General features: G+C 38.6%; 1 protein-coding gene across 2 annotated transcripts in view; it reads left to right on the top strand.

Annotated features, from left to right (window-relative positions):
• Window positions 1–3,837: 3,837 nt before the first annotated feature.
• The window catches only part of OBI1 (ORC ubiquitin ligase 1), a 39,629-nt gene continuing 20,427 nt past the window's right edge, over window positions 3,838–23,039 (top strand). Inside the window, exons 1-4 of one of the 2 annotated variants that reach the window (XM_039217788.1) lie at window positions 3,838–3,940; window positions 16,049–16,184; window positions 17,261–17,352; window positions 20,242–20,490. In XM_039217788.1, coding sequence (XP_039073719.1) covers window positions 3,869–3,940; window positions 16,049–16,184; window positions 17,261–17,352; window positions 20,242–20,490 — 549 coding nt within the window. In that variant the 5' untranslated portion in view covers window positions 3,838–3,868. The remainder of the gene's footprint in view (window positions 3,941–16,048; window positions 16,185–17,260; window positions 17,353–20,241; window positions 20,491–23,039) is intronic. The other variant, XM_039217789.1, reaches the window with a different exon arrangement.

Below are 23,039 nucleotides of genomic sequence, written 5' to 3'. Positions count from 1 at the left end.
ATTACTGAACTACTTTATTAATAATAATACATCTTGCACTTACACAAAGGCATTGGGCCAACAATCTCAGAGACTCCAAATCGGATCTAGGATTGAGCTCCAAATCTACCATTTTCCAGTGATTTACCTCTCTAGGTCTCAGTGTCCTCATCTATGAAAGCAGAGACCTGTATAAAAACCCCTAAAATTCTTTCTAGTTGTAAAAGTTTATAAGTCTAAGCATTTAGGGGCTTTAGCCCGTCCTGAATGTTATATCTGATAGAACTCCTTGGATCACAGGACTCCGCATAAGGTTACTAAGTAGTCCAGAAGGAGATTTAGCAGAAAGTCAAGAAGCAAGTAATCTTTGTTTTACTCTTAGAGTAATAGCAGCGTTACTTAACAATTTTGGCCAAATAACATCTAATTAGTATATGATTTATCAACAAGAGGAAATGCTGTTCATAGAGCAGAGGGAAAGAATAGTTCCTAGCCTTAAACCATTTGCATTAGTAAAAGCAAAGCCTGGGAATTGGCCTGGAATCAGTTTGGACCTAGAGAGAGTCCTAATCAACCTGTATTTCTAACAATATTATTTAGATATGTACATGTGTGTACCTATCCACAAAGTACTAGTAAAACAAAACAAACAAACAGGTATGTTATGGTATGATCCTATTTGTGGTTTATACATATATATATGACTTAGGATGTTTGGATATGCTCTAGAATCTAACACTGATGACCACACAGGATAGAAAGGTGAGGCATATGGGGCACCTGGGTGGCTCAGTCAGTTGGATGGCCAACTTGGGCTCAAGTCATGATCCCGTGGTTCATGGGTTCGAGCCCCGCATGGGGCTCTGTGCTGACAGCTCAGAACCTGGAGCCTGCTTTGGATTTTGTGTCTCCCCCTCTCTCTTCTACTCCCCATTCATGCTCTGTCTCTCTCTCTCTCTGTCAGAAATAAATAAACATTAAAAATTTTTAAAAAAGAAAGGTGAGGCATAAGTACAGAGGAAATTTGGCATTTTATTTTATTTTATTTGTATTATTTTAATGTTTATTTATTTTTGAGAGAGAGAGAGTGATCAGGGGAGAGGCAGAGAGAGAAAGAGACAGAGGATCTGAAGCAGGCTCTACACTGTCAGCACAGATCCCAATGCCAGGCTTGAACTGAGAAACCATGAAATAATGACCTGCGCTGAAGTCTGATGCTTAACCAACTGTGTCACCCAAGGCACCCTGCTTATTGTTTTATATATTAAAAAATGGCTTAATTTTTTTTTTAATGTTTTATTTTACTTTTGAGAGAAAGAGAGACAGAGTACAAGCAGGGGAGGGGCAGAGAGAGAGAGGGAGACACAGAATCCGAAGCAGGCTCCAGGCTCCAAGCTGTCAGCACAGAGTCTGATACAGGGCTCGAACTCACCAGCTGTGAGATCATGACCTGAGCCGAAGTCCGATGCTTAACCAACTGAGCCGCTGAGACGCCCCTAAAAAATGACTTAATTTTCTTAAGGCAAGCCTTATTATTTTTATAATTAGCAAAAAGCTATTTTTAACTATAATTTATAATTTTAAATGAAATTTATAATTAGCAAAAAACTAAATTTTTAAAAAGTCTTCCATTTTGAAGTGAAAAACAAGTAAAGAAAAATTTTAAAACAGCCTGCATCTGTAGCTAAAAAAATTAGTACCTTTTGTGGAGTAGTCATGGAGTACCAGATACTAGATACCTCAGATACAATCTCGGGCCTCAAGAAACAGTCTGTTGTGGGCGCAAACACATAAACAACCAATTATAATACAATGTGATCAACACAGAAACACAGAAATAACTATATGGACAAAGCACTAAGGCAGCACCAAGAAGCCGTGACAATGATAGTGAATGTGGAGATGTTGAGGAGAGTCTAGATTTTGACATTATACTTAAAATGTAGGTTATGATTTTTTAAACTCAGCTTTGTGACCAATCATTGAGACGATTAACAAGCAATGAAATTGCAGTATTAACTATGGAAAAAAAATTTTTTAAAAGATTGTCTTCAACATGTCTCCCTGCTGCAGTTTCTAGGGATGGATGTGAAAGGCGAAATATTCTCAGTCCTACATCCCACTCAGAGGGTGGGAATGACAGGTCCTAACATCATCTTAGGTATCAGCGCAGTGAGAACAGGGAATGTGCAAGGTGAGATCAGGGAAGAACACAGCAAGACGGAAAAAGGTGAAACCTGAATGACAGAGCGGAAGGACCTGGAGCTTTCTCATTCTGAAGCCTGAGATCTACAGCCGTGGATAGGAACGATGCATTAGCAAAACATGTGAATTCCAGACTCTAAAAATATGACTTAAAAGAGCCAAAAAAAATTGCCAAACCAAGTGACTTTATGCCAGGCATTTTTAAAAAGTCACCAATAACCAGACAGTTTTGCCTCATTGTCCAATTCCAAACACACGAGGGCCTCCAATTCCCAGGAAATGAAGTTATTGAGATGCTGGGAAGAATTCTCACGGTCACCTGGGAGCAGATTTTGAACTGGACTTGGGCTTCTTCGAGATGGTCCAGTCTCATTATTGTCCGTTTCTTTGAGACATGATAGTAAGCATACATTGACCTCATTTACAAAGACACACACACACACACACACACACACACACACACACACTTTACCAAGAAGGAAGCTGAGAATCAGAGAGGTTAAATAAATTATCTGAAGCCAGTAGAGCCAGGAAGTTGTTGGGGCCAGGATTTCTTCCCTCCTCCTATAGGGTCCAGAACCCCTTTCCTTTGACCACATGCTGCTTCTGATTATACTGTCTCATTTTCCCCGAAAGATTAGTAAAAGTAGCTCCATTGGTTTTGTTTTTAATCTCTCTACTCACAAACTGTATTTGTTTGCATAAATTAATCATCCTGGCTTTTTCTCACTTAAAGTAAGTTGCAATTAAATTTCAAATCTGTTGCATTCAAGATTCATGAAGGAACTTCTAGAGTTTTTCTTTTTCACTAGTAGGAAATGCTAACTTAGAACCTCACACATTTCTCCTTCCGAGTTCTACAGCCCAATGATACATAGCTTATCCAACCTTGCACCTGAAATGAAGGCTTCACAGGCTTGTTCAAGCGCTTTCCCGAGGGTGGATGGCTGGCACGGCTGCAGCTCTCTCACTTGGGGGTGTAAATCAGAGTCCGTGGCTCTGACCCTCAAGTCTCTGTTAGGCAGAAACCACAGAAGGGCCAACGAAAAGCAAGCCTTCAGGAAAACCTGCGATTAAATGTATCCAAAACGTCTCAGAAAGAGATCAAGAGACAATCACTGTTTATTATTTTTGAGTAACACTGCATCATTTCAGAATAGAAAAAGATCTGAGAGCGGCAGAAAGTTTTTTTTTTTTTTAATTAAAATGTATACATAACATTTTATTTCTTCCTGTTTTGACGGCGCGCGCCGTGTGTTTGCAGACTGTGTGGGGTTTAATTTTTAGGAGGAAAACTCCCACCCGCCCTCAGGGAAGGAGTAAGGCATTTAAAATCGCTTTCCCTGTCTTCCTCTCCGCTCTGGACCCTTTCACGTAAACTTTCAAGATCCACAATCGACGCCAGTAGTAAACCGCCTTCCTTCTCATTCTCAAGAATCTTGCAGCTTCCGAACCCGGGATTTTTTTAAATGAAAGGAAGGAAGGGAGGAAAGGAAAGGAGGGAGGGAGGAAGCAAGGAAAGGAAAAGCCGTGGCGACCGCACATTTCAAAAGCGCGTTTTCGTTTCTTCTCCCGGCGGACTGTGGCCCTGCCAGGCTGCCGTAGCCGGCCTCGCGCGGCCCCAGTCGCGGCTTGGAGCCGCCGTCGGCGGGACTTCCGTGTTGGCGGGATTCTGAACGCTGCCATGGCTCAGACCGTGCAGAACGTTACATTGTCGCTCACTCTGCCCATCACGTGCCACATTTGCTTGGGGAAGGTAATGGGTGATTCTGGGCACTTCTCGAAACGGGGTCGAGGGTGAAGTCGCTCGCCGGAGCCGAGGGCGGTCTCCGTGTGTGGCGGGGACGGGGAGATCCGTGCAGGCGCTGACCCGCGTCCTCCTCAGGCGCCGGGAGGCCGCGTCCTGGGGGACGGAGGGAACGCGTCGTGATGACTGGGTCCGTCTCTGCGCCTCTTGGAGGGGGATGACAGCGACCTGGGGACTGGAGGGAGGGCCGCCAGGCGGTTCTGTTACCGCCGGCGGCCTCACCCGGCCGACTCCGGTGTCGAAGGAGGCCTCGTCAGTAAGGAATCGCAACAGTTTTACGCCCCCTTTGCCACCTGGGTGGCGTGTAGTGAAGCCCATTAAAGCACGTTTCCTGGGAGTCTGGCCCAAGATTCCTTCGTCTCCTACACAAGTGGAATGTTCTTGTCCTTGGGCCTGCCCGCTGTGCCAATTCGAGAGCCTTTTCCATTTCCAACATCCTTTCCTTTGCTTAACTCTGCCTTTAGAATGTCCTTTGCTCTGGGTTCAAAATTGAAAGGCAAATAAATAGTACCCACCCCTGAGTGGTATTTAGAATGAGAGTCATGGCCTCTTAGAACTATTCAGCAAGGAGACGGAATGCCCGCTTTTTGTGTTACAAGGGCTGTCTAATGTGTTTGTGAAGCTAGATAGAGTAGTTCTGAATCAGAAACGGAATTTTGAAGCTTCTGATGCCTTCGTCTCCTCTTTCATTTCCGTATGTGCCTCCCATTTGGTTTTTAAAAGAGCATTTCTTTAACGCATAGGTCAAGAAAGAAGATCCTATGTATATGCAATCAGACTCCCCCCCCCCCCCATTGTTTTTTAGGTTTGTGATGTGTCTATTTACCCTCAAGTGCAGACTGAAACTACGGCCTCGTGTTTGGAATTGAGACATAGAAACTTCACAGAGCAAACGTTGGAGTGCCGGCCAGTATGATTATCTATCTGCCTTAGGTGTTTGGGGGTCTGTGTGAATTTACTGCGTTCAAGCAGTAGCAGGAAGTCGGGCTTGGAAGCAACTGGTAACTCTTGAAATCAGTCAGAATGAAATGCCAAGGAAATAGCAAATGTGCTGTGAGAGCATAGAGGGGATGGCTTGATCAATGCTGACTGGAGAGATCAAGGATGGTGGCGTGGAGGGTGGTGCTTGAGCTGGTGTTTGCTACCACTGCCTACGCACATAGCCAGGAGGGGCAGGAGATGATGTTTATATTTGCTAGTCTACATTTGGCTTCTCAAACATGAAGCTCCCACAAGTACCAGTTAAATTCTGGGTGCATTTCCTCTGGAGGGTAGCGTTAAAAGCTGATACAAATACCTTGGGAAATAATTTTCATTTGGTCTTGGTTGAACACATTAATATCTAGTTTCCATTAGTCAACAGGCTCTTGTGCATTTGTGTCGAAAATGTGTTCTGCCTGGTTGATTTTCCATACCTGTGCATTTTGTATTTAACAAAAAAGGATACCTAGTAGAATACAGGGATTTGCAGATTACAGAATGTCTTTGTATGCATTTAATTACCTCATTTACTCATTTCACCAGTGCTGTGAAATAGAGAGGGCTGGTTGCCCCATTCTTTCAACATGAGAAAGCTAAGGCTTAGAGTCTCTGGTTTGAACCTCTGTTGTTATTTGTGTCTTCAGTAAATTACTTCCTAAAAGCTCAGGTGAGCTCACCTGTGATAGCAGACCCTCTTGTAGGCTCCCTCCTACCCTCCCTCCCTGGCTCTGTCTCTTTCATTATTGGGCAGCTGTGTTCTAAAATGAAATCTAATAAAATATTAACGATTTGTAAACAGGCATCTTTTCCCGTCTACTAAGGAGGCATAAAGGTGTGGTGGTTGACGGCCTGAGTTGTGTGTTCAGACTGTATGAGTTTTAGTTTCTTCCATTTCCTAGTTGTATGACTTCACACAAGTTACTTAACCTCTCTCAGAACAGTTTCCTTATCTGTAAGATGGGAACGGTAATAGAAGCAACACTCTTTCTTGCATTCTGGGCATGATTAAATGAAGTAATTCAGTTGTCGTGGTTAGCTAAGGTTGGGACATAATAATATTAAATAAATATTAACCTTTAGTGTGGGCACTGAGACAGGCCCTCAAATGAGGAAACCAGCCTTTCTAAACTGTTCTTCCCAGTTGCTTTCTGAGAAAGTGTACTCGCTATATGAAGATTTGCTTTCCCAATGGAGTGGGACCTGTTTGTTCTAGAAATTGCCACAGTATATCCAGAGGTTTTGGGTTTTAACTGGTTCCCTATAACTCTTGCCTTTTGTATAATTAAAGGAAATCTGATCTGTTTGGGCCACTTATCCTCCCCCCATAATGGTAATCGTGGGGTACTGGAGATAGCGTGACCTGGGGTAGTACCATGTTTCAATGCCATGTCCACCTCCCTGACACACATCTCTGGCCGCCTCTGAGATCTGCCTTAAGGTCCTTTTTGACTAGCCCTCTCCCAGATAAGCATTCTTTTGCTGCCCTCATTATTTGTCCAAAAATCTCACCATCAGCAAGACTCTTCTTTTGACTGTTCAACAGAATTAGGAGCCATTATCCCTGAAAGGTCACTGTTTAAAAAAAAAAAAAAAGTGCATATTACCTTAAAGGAGGAGTTGGGGGGAGAGACCTAAAATCTGCATAGATAATATAGATGCTGAATGGGATGGGGAGGAATAGAGAGGTAAGAATAGTGGAGATGGCCTAAGTACTCACACTGTCGATACTTTGTCTTTTGAATACAAATGTATTTAAAACTGGACAGCTTAGACATTTTGCATTTTCTTCTTTTCTCTGCCTCAGTCTTAAAGGTGGATTCTTTCTACTTAATAATGTTGACCAACCTTGCCAGTATCTCAAGAGCTCTATGTGGCTTGAAGAAGTTAGATACACATCCTGTGGGATGAGTTATGTGTAACATATTTTCTTGCCTATTCTTCCTTAATTTTTTCCTTTTGCCTTGGACTAGAGGGTCAGCAAGCAGAAAGAAATACAGGTTCAGGATATCAGTTAAGTGACATTTTGGTCCTGACACCAGTTGCTACAAACCAGTTATCTCTGGATGATTCCAGTCATTTTTCTCATCAGTTAGGATTCCAGCTGCGAAATCAAATTATTGTTGCATGTTTTTGACTATGTCTGCATTTTTCCATGAGTAACATGTCACCCAATGTAGACCATAGTTTTATGAAAGGATGAAGGAGGTTCTGAAGTGCCCAACAACTAGACTTCTCCTGCTGTTTAACATTAGTATTCCATTATTCCTCACTTGAGTATAAGTCCAGTTTGGAACTTAAATAAGTATTTAAAAAAACTAGAGTATTTTGAAATTTAGAAAGGAGTTGAAATTGAGGTTCCAATATAAGTAGACTGGAATTGTGTTGGAATGAATGGACATAATCACAAATCTTTAAATACAAACTATTTTTCATTTGAAAGGGAATCAAGCTACAATATTAAGATTTGTACTTATGTAAGGGCAAGCTCTGGCCAAAATAATCCAAAATGAAATCAGCTTCTTTAGGATGTGGAGTGTCTGTCTCTTGCAGTGTCCAATAATAGGGTGGACCATTTCGAGCTAGGGATACTACAGGAAGAATCCCTTCTTTGAGGGAGGCCTTGCTTTCCACCCATATTTGTTGATTAAAAATGTTGACAAGGTAAGGCTAGGTACAAAGCCTTATGCAACTAAATTTGTTAATCAGTGTTCATGAGGGGCAGTTGATTGGCCAGCATGTTATCAACCTCAGTACGTTGAGCCCACATTTGAGTACTGATTGACCCTCTGTTCCCAAGAGTAGATTTAAGAACCAGCCTTGTACATAATTGTCACAAATAATTTACTTTGACAAAAGCCATATGGACTACATTTTTCTCTATTCCAAATTAAGTTTGAAGAATGCAGACACTTTCAAAAAAGTCCAATATTATGTTTTTATGTACTTAGGGCATAATTTAAAAATCAGCTAAAAAAAGTATTGACATATTCTAATAATTTTAAGATTGGTATGTAATAGCTGACATATTTACTAAAGAAATAAGATTCCTGAAAGCATTCTAGGTGATGATGCGGGGGGGGAGGCAAGATGTATTATCTTTTCTTTTACCTAGAAAGAAATGGGAACCTAAACCAGTAGATGTTAAGCAATTTAGTTCTCAGGATCACATAGTTTTAAAGTTTTAGGACCTAACTTTTGGCGCAGAGCCAAAGATTTCTTGAAATCTATCAAGATCAATCCAGAAATTTCATTTTGAAGTTTCCAAAATCCCAAATTGAGGAGGAGGAGGAGTTAATACCCATCATTCTTATACCTCAGCCTTCTTTTTCATAGTCTTTCTAGGTCTTTCCTAGTGCAACCCATAAAATTTTGACGTATGTGCAAGAAAGAATATTCTTTGAAGAAAGATGAACTCTCTGGCAAAGATGATAAAAGGCACAGGAATTGACTTGAAGTATAATTACCAGGCCAGTTAGCTAAGTGGCTTTTCCTTCCTGTCACTTCCCTCAGTGGCCTTTTTCTGCAGCCCCTATTGACCCCAAAGTCTTGATCTAAATCTCTTGCTTCTTTCAGGTACATACCCTCTATTTCTTACTCCCAGATTATTGTTCACTAAGGAAGAAAAAACTATTTCTTAGTTGAAAGAGCACTCAATTTGCAGTTGGATCACATTGAATGATGGCTAAATACTGGTTCTGCCACTTATAACCTGTGTTATTATTTCTCAGTTTCCACAGCTGCAAATGAATTTGATACTACCAACCCCATTAGGTTGTTAGGGAAATATGTGAATATTTTACACCAGTGGTTCTCAGAAGGTTGGGAGTGGATTTCATCCTGCCAGGACATTTGGCAGTGCCTAGAGATGTATCTGATGGTCTCTGGGTGTGCTAGTTGCATCTACTGGGTGGAGCCTGGGGTGCTGCTAGCTAAACAGTATACAGGAGAGATCCCTGTATCAAAAAGTTCTTCAGTCCAGGGGCCCCTGGGTAGCTCGGTGGTTGAGTGTTAGACTCTTGGTTTTGGCTTAGGTCATGATCTCATGGTTTAGTTAGTGGGTTTGAGCCATGTGTCTGGCTGACACGGTGGAACCTGCTTGGTATTCTCTCCCTCTCTCTCTGTCCCTCCTCCACTCACATGTATACTCTCAAAATAAATGAACTTAAAAAAAAAAAAAAAAAAAAAAAAGTTCTTCAGTCCAAAACGTCAGTAGTGCTGAACTTGAGAAATATTGTCCTAATCTAGTATATAATAACTCCTAATAGGTGAGTCCAGGATGATGTTGATATTAATGAATATCCCATTTTGACTTGACTCCTCTCAGGTACATCTATTTTTTAAGAAAGGAGCTTTGGTGCTAGAGTGGTCTTTTAAAACTGAAACATCTTCAAATAAATAAAATAAAAACTGTATACTAGAATTACAGATTTAAGGTTAATCTTCCTGTACCCAGGACTGCCGCCTGAGGCCCATTCAGTGAGAGAAGAGCCCACTTTTCTTTTTTTATTTTTATTTTTTTTTAATTTTTTAAATGTTTATTTATTTTTGAGAGAGAGCTAGTGAGTAGGGGAGGAGCAGAGAGAGACAGAGACACAGAATTTGAAGCAGGCTCCAGGCTCTAAGCTGTCAGCACAGAGCCCGACATGGGGCTTGAATGCACAGGCGGTGAGATAATGACCTGAGCTGAAGTCAGACACTCAACTGAAGAGCCCCGGAAGAGCTCACTTTTCATACCTTGCTTTCTCTTCTCTTCTTCCTCCTCCTCCACCTCCTCTTCCTCACTGGCTTAAGGTGCATTCTCCTACACTATCATTTCAATGTTCTTAGCCTCGAGGGGTTTGGAATTGTACATGTCACTTGCCATTGTTGTCTTGCATTTTTATTTCATAAAAATACTGGTTTACTGTTACAGATCTCATTTGAGAGTAAATTGGATACAAAGTTTAATAACATAGGTAAATTAGGACTATTTCTCTATCTCAGGAAGATTTTATTGTAGAAAATTATGTTCATGTTTTGGTATTTTATGTACTGGGATCTGGGTAGAGGAAGATGGGTGGACAGGGATTGTGGGAGGGCTAGATGCTTTGTATTTTGCTCTTATAGGTGACAGTCAAATAAATAATAAATAATTTGTTTTAGTAGTTTTTTTTCTTATTTATAGGTTTCTATTCTCCTAAGCTAAATTTAAACCATTGTTTAGAAATAGTCATCTGATAAATACTGGGTCCAAAGAAATGAATTAGTCAGTTGTTTCAAAACTCCAACCCAATGAGAGTGATAATATCACTATCAAACAGTGAAAATAATTCTCCTGTGGGTGGCATTGCTGGAGGCTCTTAGCAGACAGACTCAAGTAGTCTGCCTGTGGTGGTTCTTGTATATGATTTGTTGTATTAAATGGAAAGGTTTAACTTTTGCTTTTTCACAGTTTGGCAGTAACCATTGACCTTGTGCTTCTTGAGACACTTATAGGAACATTATCTCAGCCTTTCATTTTTGTACATCAGAATTCACTTTTATTAATCTTAGAGTGTCCCAGGCATTAGCTCAGGTGCTGTAGGTGCATACAAGGATGAGCATGTCCGTCTCCTGCCCCCAAGGAGCCGGAAATCTAATAGGGAAAACAGAATGTAAACAATTTTCTAAGTAAAGCACAATGCAGAAAGAAGTGAACATTAAATCAATGCATAAGGAGTGCCCTTATGAAAATCAAAGATCCAGTTAATTCTAAAAGGCATTAATGAAGGCCTTGCAGAAGAAGTAGCATTTGATTTTCATCTTAAAAGCTGGAAAGGAGTCTATTTTCATTGGGGAAGCTGGAGGCCAGCAGGATATATGAAGCTAAGAAATGAGAGGACAATAAACAGGGAGCCTCTACTGTGCCTACTAATTTGGTGAACATCAAGTAGATCTGTGTGTTTGAAGTGTAGGTTATATCAAGTATTGAAATAGAAAATCAGTATTGAAATAGATGAAATGGCTATTTAAGAACCATATTATGTTCTTCTTTGAGTGCTATACTTAAGACTGTGAAAAGGGAAAAATCATTGCTGTTTTGCAAGAGAGCAGTGAAAACTACTGTTCCTTATTTTAGAAAGGTAGCTCTGGCATCAGTATGAAAGGTGGACAGAACTGAATATTTGGAAGCCAGGAAGCTTGTGAAGAGGTCATTGCAGTAGATCCAAGGGTAAAGGAATGAGAACCTGAACTCACTGAGGTAAAGATGGAAAAGAAGGGATACATGATAGTTAAAAATAAAACAAAACAAAAAAACATTTGGAGGTAGATTTGCCATATTTTGACAATTCTGGGATGTACTTTTTTCACATTATAACTTAAAAAATTTTTTTAATGTCTGTTTATTTTGAGGGAGAAAGAGACAGAGTATGAGTGGGGGAGGGGCAGAGAAAAAGGGAGACACAGAATCCAAAGCAGACTCTGAGCTGTCAGCACAGAGCCCAATGAAGGGCTTGAACTCACGAACCGCGAGATCATGACCTGAGCTGAAGTCAGACGCTTAACCAACTGAGCTTCCCAGACACTCCTTCACATCATAACTTTTTGAAACCTGGCTGTATCTTGCAAGTGATGGCTTGTTACAGTTGTACTTGGCAGCATTTTTCATTCTTTTTTCTTAGTGGTACATAAAATATTGGTGCATCTTAAAATCTCTGGCTTCTTAGACTTGATACATGATACCAGGATTTGGTGAAGGATTGGATGGTGAGGATAAGTGAGTCAGAGATAGCTCTGAGTACTTTAGCCCAAGTAGTGAGGTGATGCTGCCATAACCTAGATAAGGAGTGCAGCAGGAGGAGCAGATGTGTGGAGGAGGCCAAGTTTGGTTTTGAACATGTTATGATTAAGGCATCTGTAAGATCCTTCCATGGAGTTGGCGCGTAGACACACAGAGATAGTCATATTGTTACCTTTTCTTCTTTTCTCTTTTCGGATTGTTATGTGGACCTCTCTGTATTTACATCTTTACATTGTTAAATCTTAATGTCTAAATGAAAAGTATACTGAGTTAAACCACTGTTTTCAGAGGCAGAAGCTCATTGTAACTGAAGGGCTTACCCAAGGTCAAACAGCTCAAATGGCAGAGCTGCACTTGGCCCCAGGTTTCTCTCTCAAAGCCAAAGCTCTGCCACTTACTGAGGTCCAGTTACAGAGGATTCTCAGGAGTTGTCATAGGAAAGATGTTAACATCATGTGATACATGAGATTAAGAGAGAAAATAGAACTATGCCAGATAAGATGGCCCCGGGGGGTGGGGGGGAAACATTAGAGAAAGCAGCTGTACCACCTCCGGTATTTTGATTATAAGCATCTCACCCTCTGATCCTCTTTTCATTGTGACTTCTCTCCAGCATTACTTCAGCCTTACCAAGGCCAATTCATTGGCTCTATGAATCGCTTTTTCACTGTCATCATTACCATTCATACACTCGTGTCCCTTGTTAGCGAGGTCATTTATTGTCATCATTCTCTGGTCTCTCTCTCTTTCTCCTTGGCAAAAATCCAACTCTGAGTAAACTGGACTGCTCATCTACTTCCTGCCTGAAACCGAACAGGTAAAACTTGGTAAGAAAAATACACATCTGTGTTTATTTGGTCTTAGGTTGTATTCAAAACCATAGATCTCAAATAGGAACTCATCAATGTTTGGCAGTCCTGCTACCTGTAAATTACTAGCAAATTTACTTTCTCACTTTTCAGAATAACTGTTTTATCAAGCTGATATCCCTACCCAATTTCTCACTTTGAACTAGTAACCTCACCGCATATTTAATGATGATATATAAGCATTTGTGATAGTTAGACATGATTTCTCTCATTTCCATCAACAGATCTTCCAACGTTTGCATTTGTTCTCACACCCTCAGCCTTCCCTTTCGTTACAACGACAACGACAGATCCTCAGTCCCATAAAAGCCAAAACCTCTGCTTTATGCTTTGGATTTCATTACCTCTTGAGTTCTTAGGGACTTTGCTGCCTATGGCTCTGATCCCTCCTTTTCTTCCTCCATCATTAATATTCCTTCTTTACTGTAACATTCCCATTGGCATTTCTTACCATGGTCTTATTTTTATGCTCACTTCTTTACAGCAAAACATGAAAGAATTGTCTATATTATCTGTCATCACTTCACCTTCCCTGTCTCTCTTTCAGCCTTCAATCAGGTTTCCATACCTATCATTCACTGAAACAGTGCTTGTCAGTAACAGATCGTAGTGACTTCCGTGTAATTAAATCCCATAGTCATTGCTCTGTCCATATCAAGCTCATTTTCTTCTTATTTGACATGCTGGGCTACTGTCTTCCTCTTGAAAAACTTTTCTTGGCTTCTATAAGACTAGTTCCCTTTGCTGGTTGCTCCTTCTTTTCCTTCTTCCTCTGCTTACTGGGATGCCTGTCTCCTGCTACTCTGCCCATGGTGGGGATCTCCTCCAGTCCTGTAGCTTTAATTTTTTATGCCAGTGATTCTCAGACTCTGCTTTGTCTATTTAAAAGTCAGGCATCACAGATTTAATATAGCCAAATGAGAATTCTTAATTTCCACCACTTATGAGACTTCTCCTCCATTTTTCTCACTTTAGTTAATGATAGTACCAACCAGTGAGATGTCCAAAACTACTTTTGTAGATTGGGGAGATATTTAACCTTGGTTGTGGGAGCAATTACATAGAAAATACTAATTGCCTTTATGGGGTGCCTGGGTGGCTCAGTTGGTTGAGCATTGACTCTTGATTTTGTCTTAGGTTCTGATCCCAGGGTTGTGGGATTAAGCCCCACCCACATCAGGCTACACACTGAGTATGGAGTCTGCTTAAAATTCCTTCTCTCTCTCTCACTCTCTCCCCCTCCCTCCCTCCCTCCCCCTCTTCCTCCCTCCCCCTCTTCCTCCCTCCCCCTCTTCCTCCCTCCCCCTCTTCCTTCCTGTATCCCCCCCACACACTCATGTTCTAACTCTCTATAATAGAAAGGAAGGATGGAAATACTGATTTCCTTTAAATGATCTTCTAATGAGGGAAGCCTGTAGCGGGTAGGAGACCATCTTGAATCTTCTTAAATGTGCACAGTTTTGTTTTGACCATTGGGTTTCATCCATTTCAGATGAGTTCATGACTTAAAAAAAAAATTAAATCGCTGCTTTAAAGGCCCAAGGTTATAAGTTTTCTTTCATTATCTGAGTTTCCTAATTTAGAGGTTTATATACTTCTAGGAATATTACAGGAAGCTGGGGGCTGTGGGGGTGGGTGGGGGGGTGGGTGTTGCAGGAAGCTACAGGATAGATAGATATGGGAATATCTTTCTGGTATGTGGTTTGAGAAATTTTTTGTTCTTAAAAGATTTCATGACTTGAAGATGAAATTAAAACACCCAAAGATATAAAATGATCTGGACTTGGACGAATCACTTGACTTTTAGGAGAAAAACAGGACCTGTGCAGGAGGTTCCCACTCGTCTGCCTCTTGAAACTCTGACCAGGAATACTTCCTAGATAAACATTCACTCCTTGCTGTTGGTAGGCACACTTTGGAAGAAGAGTTTGAGAAGCTGTCCTTCATAGTCTCATTCATTCATTCTTTCAGATGAGTCCTGTCAAATCATTTGAACTGTATGAATTACAGTTGGTTTCTCTAGAAGTCTAAATGCATGCTGAATTATCTTCTCCGTTAGTTTTCTTATGTTAGTGTTCATAATCAAGAGAGCATCTAAAATGTTTGGGAAGCCAGACAAAGACCAGAGAGTTCTTTCTTTTTTTTTTTTTTAGGTTTATTTATTTATTTTGAAAGAGAGTGTGTGTGTGAGCAGGGGAGTGTCAGAGAGAAAAGGAGAGAGAGAATCTGAATCCCAAGCAGGCGTCACACTGTCAGCACAAAGCCCAGTATGGGGCTCAAACTCATGAATCATAAGATCATGACCTGAGCCGAAACCAAGAGTCAGACACTTAATCAACTGAGCCACCCAGGCACCCCAAGCAGAAAGTTCTTTTCAGTGAGACTTAAAATGATTACCTGCCTGTCGTGGACTGCTGTTCACCTGTGATTTCTTTGAGGGTAAAGGCCCCTTTCAAATTAATGAATGCTCATAGTATCTTTCTGAGGCGGATGTAGAACAGCACAAGTGTTTCCTCCGCAGAAAGTGTTTTGTGGTGGCTCTGTCTCTTCCTTATCTCTCTACTTCCTCTGCTTTCTCTTGATCTTCTGGTCTCTAGTGCAGAAGGACTCTAAAGTGGTATTATTAATAGAACAGGAAAATACTGAAGATTCTATAAAGCGTTTTGAATCCCATAGTAACATTTCCTTGTAAATCAAGTGAGAGCTGAGCATTTTGGTATTATTTTGGTTTTTATTTTAAAGTTTTTGCTAGTTGGAGAGTCATTATTCCCTCTGGTAAGTTCCCTAACTAATTAATGTTAAATACAGTCTTAATAGCAATTACTTTAACAATTTTTTTAATACCTACTGTGTGTCAGGCTGTCTTCTAGGCATCAGGGATTTAAGCATGAATGACACGAAAGAAGTTCTTGCTCTCATGCAGCTTTCTTTCTAATAGGAGAGATAGACAGTAAATATATAAACAAACTAGTATCAGGTAGAAAGCTGAAGTAATTTCTCTCTTCTATTTTCTGTCTTACAAAATAACTACACACAGTCAAAACACCTGACTGAGCCATTTAATTGCTTCACACTTTGGTTACCTTATTTGTGAGATGTATTTACTGTGTTTACCTCACAGAATTATTTAAAACAAAACAAAAACAGAGAAAGTGTATGTGAAAACCCTTTGTAAAATATAAGACTATATCAATGTAAAGTATTAGTATTTGTGCGTGTTTAAATGAAGTCAGAGATTTGTGTATTTAGTGTATGTCAGTATTTATGTCAGCACTGTTTGCTGTTTAAATTATAAACCAATGTTTTTATAAATCCTAGATAATTTCCTTTTAAAGCACCTATTCTACTGTACTCCAGAGAAGCAATTTGTTTGCTCTAAACTAAACATACTGGGATTCTAATTATGACTGTTGCCCTGTACTAAAAGTAACGTTTCTTTTTTCAAAGGTACGCCACCCTGTCATATGCATCAACAACCATGTATTTTGTTCAGTTTGTATCGATTTGTGGTTGAAGAATAATAGCCAGTGTCCAGCTTGCAGAGTCCCCATCACTCCTGAAAATCCGTGCAAAGAGATTATTGGTAAGGGCCTACTTTGTAAACATATAGAAACAGATTTGAAATAATCTCTAAATAGTGTATATTTGGTGAAAGATGAAAATAGACAGTTTTCACTGATGTCATTTTGCCAATATCGAAGTACTAATAGGACTTGGAACTAACAAATTTGAAGGAGAAATCAGAGATTATTCCAAGGTTACTTTCTAGGGTACCTGGGTAAAATCTGGTAGAGGAATATTTTTCCACTGTGAACTTTGATGATGAAAATAATTTGAATGTGTTTCCCCAGCTTCTGTTCACATCTCTTTCCTGCCTTTATTCATTCCTATATAAGTTGATACCTCATAAATTCTCCCAAGTAAAATAGTAGGCATCCTTGTATTTGGGTAGAATGTCCTGAAAAACAGCATCTGTAAAATGCCTTTGTGATCATGATACTAAGAAGTACAAAGAAAATAACCATAGCATAGAGAAAGAGCTCTCAGGCAGAATTCATTTTGAGTGTACTTGTATTGAGTTATGGGCATACAGTTAGTGCTGTGACTCATAATCCATTGTAACTGGGTTATTAGATTCAGTAAAAAGACACATTAATCTTTTCATTTGTGTTACCAGTATGTAGGTATGTTTGAATACATTGGTTATAATAATATATATATCATATATGATGATGATATACCCATATGATATATATAGGTAAATATTTGAAAATTGTATGAAATTTAAATTGGTATATGGATAATATATTACATAATTATTGGTTAAATATAAATATAATCATTGGTTTTATATTATTTAACATTTGATATTCAAATTTCACAGTAGTATAAATGTGATAATTGACAAAGTATAGCCTTTGCTTTCATTGAATTTACTGTAATAAGATACAGAGATAAGTAAACACACTTGATATTTTATTGAAGGCATTATTTGATATTTATCTTTTCCCAAGATCGAGATAGAGAAAACGCCTAGGTAGCAGCCCCCAAGTATGTAGAAATCAAGCTGCAGAACTATATAAAATAATAAGAAAAAAAGTTTATCTTTGTTTTCATACTACCTAAATGAGAATGAGAGTTAATTTTTTTTTCTTGTAGGAGGAACAAGTGAAAGTGAACCTATGCTAAGCCATACAGTCAGGAAGCACCTTCGGAAAACTAGACTTGAGTTACTCCACAAAGAATATGAGGTAAATAATAATTACAATTTAAAATGAGGACAGCATTGAATTCAAGGTAAAACTGAGCTATCTCAGTCTCTGGACTTCTTAGAGTAAACATCCAATGAAATTTTATTTTATCTTATTTTATTATTTCTTAATGTTTGTTTCTGAGAGAGACAGAGAGAGACAGAGCGTGACAGAGTACAAGCAGGGGAGGGGCAAAGATAGAGGAAGACGTAGAATCTGAAACAGGCTCTAGGCTCCAAGCCGTTAGCACAGAGCCCTATGTAGAGCTCAAACTCACGAACCATGAGATCATGACCTATACTGAAGTCAGACACTTAACCAACTGAGCCACCCAGGTCCCTAAAATCTTATTTTAAATGCCAATTTAAATATATCGTATTTGAGGGGCACTTGACTGGCTCAGTCAGTAGAGCATTGCGACTTTTGATCTCAGGGTTGTAAGTTCAAGCCCCATGTTGGGTGGGGAGCCTACTAAAAAAAATATCTTTTTTGATAAATATTTTTTCTTTTCCCTTTTCTATTTCAAATAGAAGACAGGAACAAATACTAGCATTTCTTTTTTCCTTTCTTTAATTTCAAATTTGTCAACAGACATCATTTTGTAAGTATTTGCTCCCTCAAGAAGTTGAGAAGCAAAGGAAACTCCCTTGTGAAAGTCAGTCTTCCAGCTCCCACAAGGCATTATAATTGCTCTGGTAAACAGTGGCTATCACCTTCATTCCATTTGGTTTGTCTATAAATTCACTGATAATTTATGCTCATTGGTTTTGGTAAAGTAAATATACCTATGTCAGCTACTAACAAAGAGATTTTGGTGTGAAATATGCCATTTTCTAATTTTTTACATGTTAACCAGTGATTTTTTTTTAATAAAAATTGTATATATTTAAGGGGCACAACATGGTGTTTTGATATACATATCCATAGTGAATGGTTGCATTGGTCAAGTTAATAAACATAGACATCTCCTCACATACTTTTTTATTTTTGTGGTGTGAGCCCCTGAAATATGCCCTGCTAGCAAATTTCCAGTATTCAGTACAGTATTAACTATAGTCATCGTGCTGTACATGGTCTCTACACTCTAGATCTCCAGACTTACTCATCCTGCGTGACAATAACATTGTACATATTGACCCACCTCCCCATTTGCCCCACCTCCCCACCCTAGGTAACCACTGCTTAACTCTCTGCTTGTATATATTCAGCATTTTTAGATAATCACATATAAGTAAGATCATGCAGTAGTTTTCTTTCTTATGAAGGGGATTTGACATGGTAATGCAAATTTTCCAAATTAGTTTCATGCTCATGGCATACGTACGTTTTTGAATAGTAACCATTAAGGCCAGTTGTTATTTTATGTTGACTAAGGACGGATATTATTAATCTCTTATTTTGACACAAAATATTTTTTAACTATTATTTTTTAATGTTTACTTACTTATCTTTAACTTTTATTTGAGAGACAGAGCACAAGCTAGGGGAGAGGTAGAGAGGGAGACACAGAGTCTGAAGCAGGCTCTAAGCTGTGAGCTGTTAGCACAGAGTCTGATGTGGGGCTTGAACCCATGAACTATGAGATCATGACCTGAGCTGAAGTAGGACGCTTAACTGACTGAGCCACCCAGGTGCCCCAGTGCATGTTTCTTTTTGAGAGAGAGAGAGAGCGAGTGAGCAAGAGAGAGCGAGCACGTGCAAGCAGGGGAGGATAGAGAGAGAGAGATGGAGAGAGACATAGAGTCTGAAGAAGGCTCCAGGCTCTGAGCTGTCAGCAAAGAGCCTGATGCGGGGCTTGAACTGACAAGCTGTGAGATCATGACCTGAGCCAACCAGGCGCCCTCTGACACCAAATATTTTAAACTGTATGCATGGAAACTGCTTCAGTTGCTTCAAAAACTTTTGAAATAAAGTGGGGCATAAATGAATAATTGTATAAATGTTCATTCATATATGTTTTCCTATTCTATTTGTTTATTCATTAATATATTAATTTCAACAAAGTGATTTTCTTATTTTATAATGCAGTTGTACTGTCTGTATTAATTCTAAAATGTATTCTTAAGTACTTAATATTTATCATACTTAGGTCCTAATCAGATTAACCTTTTAAGAGTTCACTGGCTTTATTTTCTAACAACAGAATTTCTAGCAATCTTAGTTTAAGAGGAAATATCTATTATAGATTAATAAGTGGTATCACAAAAAAGAGTTCTAGATCAAATGTTTAGTAATTGGATTTAAGATAATAAGCAGTTCCAGATGGGGAAAATTAATGCTTGACATAATCATAGTGGTAATGGAAGAACCAGAATGTAGAAAAGTTAAAGTAAAATTAAAAATTATACATATTATTCTGAAATGGAAAGTGGAAGGAAATGGTGTACAGTTATACTCCTACTTCAAATGCAGAAGCAAAAATGTAAACAACAAACAGACCTATTATGACCTTGATCAACATGGTCTTTTTTTTAATTCCCCTCACTAAAGCAATTAAAATGCCTAAGAATTTTCTTCTGAGGAATCTACTTCCTTGTTGAATTCATGTGACTTGTCATATTTTCTGGATATCTCCAATAAAATCAAAGATTTGAGTTTTTTATTTTTTTAACAACAAGCTTTAAATTAAAGCTTGTTTAAAGCTTTCGTTTAATTCGTTTCGAATTAAAACGAAAGCAGTGGCAATACCAGTTTTTTATCAGAGTCAAAATGCATTTTGAGAATTTTAGCTATATGTGACTTTCTGACTACAAAACTATTCTGATGCATAACTAATCTGTGTTTCTACAGAATTTTGAGTATAAAATTTAAAAACATATTGATCTCTGTTTAGCATACATACGTGTTCAGTATTTGTGTCTATCTGATGAATATGCACTTCTTTATCAGGATGAAATAGATTGTCTACAGAAAGAGGTAGAAGAACTTAAGAGTAAAAATCGCAGCTTGGAGTCACAAATCAAAACTATTCTGGATCCTTTAACCTTGATGCAAAGCAGCCAAACTGAAGACAAGCATCCAGTTGCAGATAATCCAAGTAAAATTGACCCAGAAACTGTAGCAGAGTGGAAGAAAAAACTTAGAACAGCAAATGAAATCTATGAAAAAGTGAAAGATGATGTGGATAAGTTAAAGGAAGTAAGTTGTGGTTTTTAAAATTCTATTATAGTTCTTAAAACTCTGTATTATAAGTACCTTCAAAAGTATAAATAGCCATATTATCTTGACTCATTAGAAGATTTGTGGGAAAAGGACAAAAATCTCTGGATGAGCATTTATAAGCAATAGGAAAAGTTTTTTCTCCTTAAATGTCATGAGCTGCCAAGAAGTATCAGGCGGTTCCATTTGTGACTATAATTGGAGTCTCTGTAGTGCTTCTGTATGAGTTTGCATCTTCTTGTAGAAGAGTGACATCGGTTTAAGGGAATTATTTCTATTTCCTCTCTTCGTGGTTTGGATTATTATTTTTTTTAAGCTTATGTCAGTGACTGGCCTGTATGCATAAAAACAAACATTACCCATTTCCCTACCTATAAAAAGAAAGGTTTGGACTATATGTTTTCTAGTACTACCATTCTCTGATTTTTGGATTGTAAGTAGTTAGACTTAATGACTAATTCCAGGGAAGCTGCAAGTAGCTGCTTTGGAATACCCCATGCAGAAGGGTATTCAAGCTTATGATGTGGGTCCATTTTTTTTTTTTTTCAGTTATTCTTCCATTCATCCAGCAAGATAAAGCATGGGTGAAAAACCTCTAGGAAAGGAGATGAGATCCATGCCATTAGTACAAGAGGTTATAATCGAGTGTTGTAGAATTTTGTTGGCCAAAGGGACCAGCCTTTGGCTTTGATGTCCAGTTTATCCACAGTGGAGTTTTGTTGTGCTGGATGGAGATGGTTTTGCGGTATCCGTGTCTGCAACCACCCATTTAACCTATCTGCATTTCCTTAAAATATTGTTACTGTGCTGAATTACTGAATCCTGCCTCCGTAAAATCATTAATGAGCTCCATATGCAATTTTTAAAAAGTACCGTCACCAACTGACCCTCAGATCCTAAGTGAAGTTAAGTAACATTGAAGTCTGCAACTTAGTATAAATACTGAACCATCTTCACATCTCCCTGTATAAAATAAATGTGGTTTGGGCTCAACAAAGGCCAAAATGAGAGAAAGAAGAGAACTTAGTGCTTTTAGAGAAAAAATAAACTACAGATATAATAGACCTGATTGTTTTAAATTTAGGGAAGTGTGTAGTTTCTTTGGATATTGAATGCCAACATTAGCCTGTTGGTTTGTGTAAGAAGAGGATATGTAAAGGGAAGATAGCTGGAAAGTTACAGTATTTATCAATCTGCTGTGTCCCTTTTAACTTCCCTTCATCTTCTTGAGCTATAATTAGGTTCTACATGGTCTCCTTTATAGTTATTTAACTTCATTTAAATTTTCATTTCAATAAATGCTTCTTTGAAGATAAGATCTGTATGAAAACATTACTCTAGGCTCATAACAGTGGTGTAGGGAGTATATATTTAAAAAAGTACATAAAACACAGTTTTTCTTTGTTCTTTTAAAGATCACATGTTAAAATCAATACCCAAAGCTACATTGAGACCCAGAATTATTTGAGTTATTTAATAAGCCCATTTTGGATGCCTAGTGGTGGTATTAGAGAGTACTAGGCAATAAACTGGGACACAAATGAATTAAAAAGTATGGAAGCAAAATTTGGATGTGAGGTACAAAATAACAACATACTGTAAGTGAAATAGAGGAGTAAAATTTGGATGTGAAGCACAAAATAATAATATACTATAAATCAAATATAGGAGTACAGAAGATTCAGTCTACTTAGAATGAGTAACATGGACTTTTTTTTGAGCTTTCCAGGACTAGGTGAGTTTTGAAACCATTATGAGGCCGGTATCATTACCCGGTCAGTGTTGCGAATGTAAAATACTTAGCCAAAGTCCTCATTACTCTTTTGGTGCAACAAATAAGCAGAACTTTGCCCTTTGTAATCTTCACTCACCTAAAGCTCCTGAACTTGAAAATACTTGATAGTTGATGAACCAGCCAGCCCATAATGAGAATATTAGCCACAAGATTGGGGGAAGACCTTGAAATGTAGCAATACAGTAAGAACGAATGAGGAAAAGAAATCAAATGAATTTCTAATTTGAGCTTATCATCATCAAAAAACATTCACTAAGTGCCTCCTTATTTATAGTGCTATGCTTGAGAGCTTAATTCTCTATGTATGAGGAAGTGAATGACTTTCCTAATATCGGGGCGGGGGGGGTGGGCAGTAATAGTGTTTATCAGTCACTTAAAGAATTAATTCTCAACAGTTCTGGTGGTTTTCAACAATGAAGAAAAGCAGCTGCTCAGAGTCCAGAAGGAACCTCAGGGAGTCTAAGTAAAAGATCTAGGCTTTGTACTCAAAAGAATGTTTTTTGCCCTTCTTATCTCATCATCCTCCTGGGGCATTTGTATGTGGATGGACAAGTATTATAGTCAGAAGTTCTAGAATTTAGTCAAAAGCATGGGTCAAATTTTTGAAATCTGGCTTAAGCCTTTTTGTTGACAGTTTTTATGACCTATTTACCTAAAATGTTTTAAATGTTAGTGTTCTAGTCAAACAAAGATTTTCTCTTGCCAAGTTAGATTACTTTCTAGGCTAGGGAGT

This window comes from Hyaena hyaena, unplaced genomic scaffold (assembly GCF_003009895.1).
Source record: "Hyaena hyaena isolate Hyena2069 unplaced genomic scaffold, ASM300989v1 scaffold_715, whole genome shotgun sequence".
NCBI lineage: Eukaryota > Metazoa > Chordata > Mammalia > Carnivora > Hyaenidae > Hyaena > Hyaena hyaena.
The sequence above is the reverse complement of the archived record's forward strand: the minus strand, read 5'-3'. Positions and strand labels throughout refer to the sequence as shown.